Source organism: Grammomys surdaster, unplaced genomic scaffold, assembly GCF_004785775.1.
Source record: "Grammomys surdaster isolate TR1022 unplaced genomic scaffold, NIH_TR_1.0 126153, whole genome shotgun sequence".
Taxonomy (NCBI): Eukaryota; Metazoa; Chordata; class Mammalia; order Rodentia; family Muridae; genus Grammomys; species Grammomys surdaster.
The window spans coordinates 633,587-639,586 of NW_021620961.1; the positions used below are offsets into that span (position 1 = coordinate 633,587).

Here is a 6,000-nt window from a genome sequence, read left to right on the forward strand (position 1 = left end):
ATGGAATAGAATTAGATGACATAGTTCATTTATTTGATTTTTGATACAGAGTTTCACCACAAAGCTTTGAGTGTCCTACAACTCATTATATAGACCAGCTTGGCCTTGAACTCATAGAGCTCTAGCTTCCTCTACCTGAGGAGTGACTGGCATTAAAAACAGGTGTGTGGCCTTCAGTGGGTATGATGGTTTGAATGAGAAATGTCTCTCATGGGCTCACAACCTTGAACACTTGGCCTTGTGTTTTGGGGGGTTATCGAGCAGATAAGAGGTGGAGCCTTTCTAGAGGAAATGCATCACTGGACATGAGCCTTGGGGGACTATAGCTTCACCCCACTTCCTTTTGTACATCTCTGCTTTCTGTGTACAGATAAGAATGTGATCAGCAAGCTTTCGGCTCCAGCTGCTGCGCCTTCCCTGCTGTGATGGACTCTACTCCTCTGGAACTGTGAGCCGAAATAAGTGCTTTCTTCTTTAAGTTGCTTTTGCCATAGCATTTTATCACAGCGACAGGAAAGTTACCAATACACAACCTAATGATATATAGTTCATCCACCACTATCACATTTTAATTAGTAAATTATATAATTAACAAGAATAGAGAGTGAAAGACACGTACAAAAAGTGAAATGTACTTGCTAACAGTTATTTTTAGCTAGTGGTCTAACTCTCCAAGCTCCACTGTAACTAGTCATCCACAGTCCTAACTCTCCAGGCTTCTCAGTGCTAGGCTTGCTAGAAAGCAGAGAAATGGGAAAACAGGGTAAGGCTGTTATTGCTGAGCAGGAACCCTACATCCAGTCTCATACCTTTTGTTTGTTTGCTTTGTTCTGGTTTATTTTATTTTATTTTATTTTATTTTATTTTATTTTATTTTATTTTATTTTATTTTATTTTATTTTATTTTTGAGACAAGGTCTCTCTTTATAGTCCAGGATGTCCTGCTATGTTGACTTAAACTCACAGAGGGCATCCTCCTGTCTTTGTCAGTAGAGTGCTGAGATTAAAGGCGTGTACCACCATATCTGGCCCAATTTCAGATCAGTCTTTTTCTTTTTCTCCTTCTCCCAATAGTTTAACTTACTAATCCAGCAAAAATGATTATATTTTGTGTTAAACAACCACTGGTCCCAGGATTCGGGGGAATTCACCTCCTTTTGCTCTGTCTGGTGTTCATGGCTGTGGTATTTTAGACTCAGACACTACTCACTTCATCTCACACTTGCAGAAACACATTTTCAGTAATCAGTCCTCTCCTGTCCTCATTTCTGAGTTAAAAGATCTTGGCTGTCCTTGGTGTCTTCTCACTCTGGCCTCCTCCAGTCTACACGTTCTTACCTTGGAGAGCCTGTTGATAGTAGACCAAGGAGACACCCCGCCCCAGCTTCTTCCACTCAAGTCTGGAGGATGTGGTCCTCTTTGGGGTTTTACAAGCTAAAATAGCCTCTATGAACAATAGGAAAAATAGGTTTTTAATGGTTCCTATGAGTTTGCACCTTATTTAACTAAAAAACAAAAATTAAAACACCTTTAAATTACTTATTCTTTGAATTTCCATCCATCCACTCATTTCTACCCAGACACACAAACACATGCATAAATACATCATGTCAGTAGGTGCCATGTTGATTTAACCCAAAGATGAATTGGGCTCATGACAGCTCTTCTCTGCGATAATTATGTGGCATAATCCTGCTTCCTGTAGCTATGGAATCTGAGTCTTCACCATTGAAATGGGACAGTAACTCATAGAACCGTGAGTCCTGAAAAGTACAATATATGCAAAATGTACATGTCTAAGCACTGTTCGCGCTTTACAAACAGCAGCAGCATTAATTATTTACTTGTTCTTCTAAATCTCTGCATCTGAGGAGTCTACAGTTTGCTAGAAGATGCAGGTAAGAGAAGATAATTCTAGGCAAAAATTAACGGGCATCAAGAGAGGGGTCTAAGCCAGTGGTGGCACACACCTCATCAATTTGACTCCAGTGTGGCAAAGGTCACTTTTATTACAGTGAAATTACAATATTTCCATCATTTAAGAATCCCTGGAACCAACCCTGTCTCGAAAAAACCAAAAAAAAAAAAAAAAAGAATCCCTGGAACCTTTGAGGGAGTCACCCTTTTTGACTGTCTAAACAAGATGGCTAGGGGACAGGAGGCCAAGCAATGCTACTCCAAGCTGCCAGGCAGAAGCTCCAGCTATAAATAGTTTAGAAGTATGTTTCAACCAGGCTCCATGGAGTGGCAACTTCATATTTCTGAGTATTTTTTAACCATAAGGTTAACCATACCCTGTCTCGAACCCCCCCCCCAAAAAAAAGGTTAACCATAAGGTTTGACCTAAAACAAAACAAACAGAAAACCCCAAAGGAAAGTAAGGGGATGCTGAAGCAGTGAGCAGGAGGGTGTGGATGGGTGGAGGAGCACTCCCATACAGGCAAAGAGGGCAGGGAGGGCAGATGTGGGATGGGGGGTTGGTGGAGGGTAACCAGAAAGTGGGATATCATGGGGATGGGGGGTTGGTCGAGGGGGTAACCAGGAAGTGGAATATCATTTGAGATGTAAACGAATGCACTGATTAATAAAAATAAAAAGTAACAAATAAAATAACAACAATAACAACAACAAAAACAAAACAACAGCAACAATGGAAACAAAAACAGAAAAAAATAGAGGATCTTTCACTGAGAGAAAAATTAGGTTGAAATTGTTTCTCTATGTCTAAGTTTGATGTTTAAGAACATTTAATGCTACTTTTTAACAGTCCCAATTTTATATGCACAGTTATGGAAAAAAATGTCGATAGGCATATGTTTGAAACGTGTGTCACCATGGCAATGGCTCTATGGTAGACAAGGGGTCCTCGTTGTTGTTGTAGTTATGTGTAGCCTTTGCTGTGTGTCTAAATTTTCAATTGTACTTCTACTGACAGAAATAAAATGAAAGGTAGTAGGAAACTGGCTGGGGCAAAGAAAGGCCTTGCCAGAAAAAAACAGAGCCAGGAGCTGTTTTGAGGATGCTTAAAGGTTTAAAGTTCTGCATGACACAGAGCACAGAGTGATCATTTTCAGAGGTGTTGGGAGCTATGCTACAAAGACAAATGTGTGCTAAGGGACCTGTCTGAGGAAACGCTTCTGGTCTGTTGATTAAGGAGAAAGGGTGGTAACTTCCGGAGGCTTGAGTTTTAGATAGGTTTCCTTCCCGTATTTTGTTGAGTTTTCCAACAATTACACACACACCCACACTCGTTTTTACTATTTCTCCATGACTTGCTCCTATATCTTAAGAGATAATTTTATACTGTGTCACATTATTTTGTGTATTTAACCAAACATGCACACAAATACATCCCTTTGGTGAGTTTCTCCTGACTCTCCCCTCACTGTTCTATGGAAAAACATGAGAAAATTCTATAAGAAAATGTGACCATTTTTATTCTCCCTGTCTACTGATTTGACTTTAGTCTTCTTCTCACTGAGCACATACAATATGAAGAAGTGAGCTATCCAGTTGTCCAAAAATTGTTCAGTAATATTGTGTGGCCAACACTGTTCTTGAGCTGTAATCAGTGAGCAGAGAAATAATTCTTTTCCATTTGGAATCTGACAGTGTAGCAGAGAAAGTCAGGCCAACAAGCAGCAAGTCCATCAGATGACTGAGGGAGATGGAAGCAGCGTCAGGGAAGATGGGTGGGCTCCAGGGACAAGGACACAATGTACAAATCAAAGATGGCCTCTTTCAGGAGGTTACGTCAGACCAAAGCTTTAGAAGACATGAAACTTAGTTCTAACAGTCTTTGTTTTGAGAAAGTGCCCCACATAAGGGAAGAGTCAAAACCTAGAGCCCTAAGGCATCAGCACCTTGACATGGGATACTAATAGAGACAGTGAAAGCACAAGAATTTTGGAGCTAACATCTCAGAATATCACAGCTGGTATAATTTCCCATATTTAGCTTCTGGGTTGTGGACATGGTAGCTCACAGGACTTCAAGTTAGACCTTTGTCACATAAAAGGCCTAAGATGATGTGATCACCATACTCCTATCAGTGAAATGATAAAATAATAATTCATGTCACAATTATGTATGTATATACATAAACACACACATACACATGTATAATCTTGCATACAGCATGTGCTCCATGAATGGTCTTCATTATTTTCATCTATGGGGAAATTAGTTTTAACTGTATGGTTGCCTCGCTATGATAGAAGTCCATACACAACACCACCACAAATCTTATACTTATACTGCCCAAATATGAACTAAAATTTCACCTCTGTTTTGGATAGTATAGTAGTTTTTACATAGTTTTTCACTCAAAGGACATTAATGCACAAAAAGGTGCAAACACTTTCTACTAATGTGGATTATGTTGTCGAAACACGTTTAATCTTCACTGAAAAATGATTAAGAAAATGGTTGATATTAAACTCTGATGAATAGCTTTCAGGCTCAGATGCTGTAAAGAACTGCTCATGAGCTGGACAAGCCTGGCAGTGCTGCCCTGATTTCCAGCTTAATCTGCTTTTGGCAGCACCGTGTGAAGAGAGACAGAACAGCAGTTCTGAGAAGCCGGGATTAATTCACGATTTTTTGACATCAGAGAATCATGAGGGGGGGAAATCCTGAATGAAATATGTTTCGTGTGTACAAATCACAAAATGTCACAGACTTTAAAGTTACTTCAAAAAATACCCCTAAACAAAAATGTGTAAGAAACTAGAAATTGATTTTTGCTTAATGGAAAGTCAAGTTGGAATAAGCAGGCACAAATTAAATAGAATGAAAGCATGCTTTAAGTAAAAGGGTAGAAAAGAAGGAAAAAAACAGTAAACATTTACTCTGAAGTCAGATTGTCTATGTCTGTTTCTCTCTCTCTCTCTCTCTCTCTCTCTCTCTCTCTCTCTCTCTCAGTGTGTGTGTCTGGGTGTGTCTGGGTGTGTGCACATGTTCATGCATGCATTAAATCCAGTGCCTCGTACATGATACACACCGGGCTCACCATAAAGTGAGTTACTCATTGAGCAGAGTAACTTCATCCCTGAGATTAACTTTTGATTGCAATAAATTATGAAAGGATTTTTCTATATTAAAAATGAAGCACGTCTTTAAAAAGTAATGCCTGGGACTAAAGAGGGGTGGTGGTTTTAGGATGTCTTGGAGATACTGAGTACCACTGAAGTGTTTACATTTTAAGATGTCAGATGGTAAAGTTGTGATAATTTTGCCTAAATGTTTCAAAAGCCATGTAAGAATAAAGGGTGCAATTTTTGACATTTTAATAGAGATATTCAAACCCAGCCGTGTACGACCTGGGGCTGGCTGGACCTGGGGAAGTGCCTCTGGGAAGCCAGTAGAAGAGGAACTTCACTTTCTTTGACTCTGGTTGTCACGCACTCCTGCTGAGTGCATTCTGCCAGTCCAGCCTCCGGTCTGGCAAGCTGCCCAGCTCTGCTTACCCTCCTGCAAGTATGCCAGACATCAAATCACTCTTGGGCGTTTACTTCCTCTTAGCCACCTTCCTCCTTTGAAACTGACCCACACTAAAGTGTGTTGTCTTAGCTTAATTATGTCGTATATTACAACTTAAACACCTTAACTGAAGTAGCCAAAGGGTTTTCCTTTTACCATCCTAATCATGTACTGCCTAGGTGACCTAATAGAGCTTCTAAGCAATGCTTATCTTGCTGATCTTTGAAGACAATATGCCTGAAGGCCCCAAGTTCTCCTTCAGGTGAACAGACCAAAACCTGACTGGCTATAACATGGCTGCCAGAGTGGTCACTAGAGAAGCTCCAAGTCTGAGGTAAATGCCATCACAAACACCAGACAGACCATACAAGAAGAAAAATAAAAATAAGGTGTGAGCAGGCAGTGGGACGGCTCAGCAGTTAAAAGGCTGGCTGAAGCCCGGAATCCCTGAGTTTGATTCCTGGAATGTACATGTACGTGTGATAAAAGATAAAACTGACTACACGGGAGGGGGGGGGG

The 6,000-nt window shown here is 40.3% G+C and overlaps 1 protein-coding gene across 1 annotated transcript in view; it reads right to left on the reverse strand.

The window, feature by feature from the left end:
• Nucleotides 1–6,000, reverse strand: part of Jam2 (junctional adhesion molecule 2) — a 51,606-nt gene that overhangs the window by 17,470 nt on the left and 28,136 nt on the right. The window contains exon 3 of the mRNA XM_028757236.1: nt 1,339–1,446. Within this exon, the coding sequence (XP_028613069.1) occupies nt 1,339–1,446 (108 nt within the window). The remainder of the gene's footprint in view (nt 1–1,338; nt 1,447–6,000) is intronic.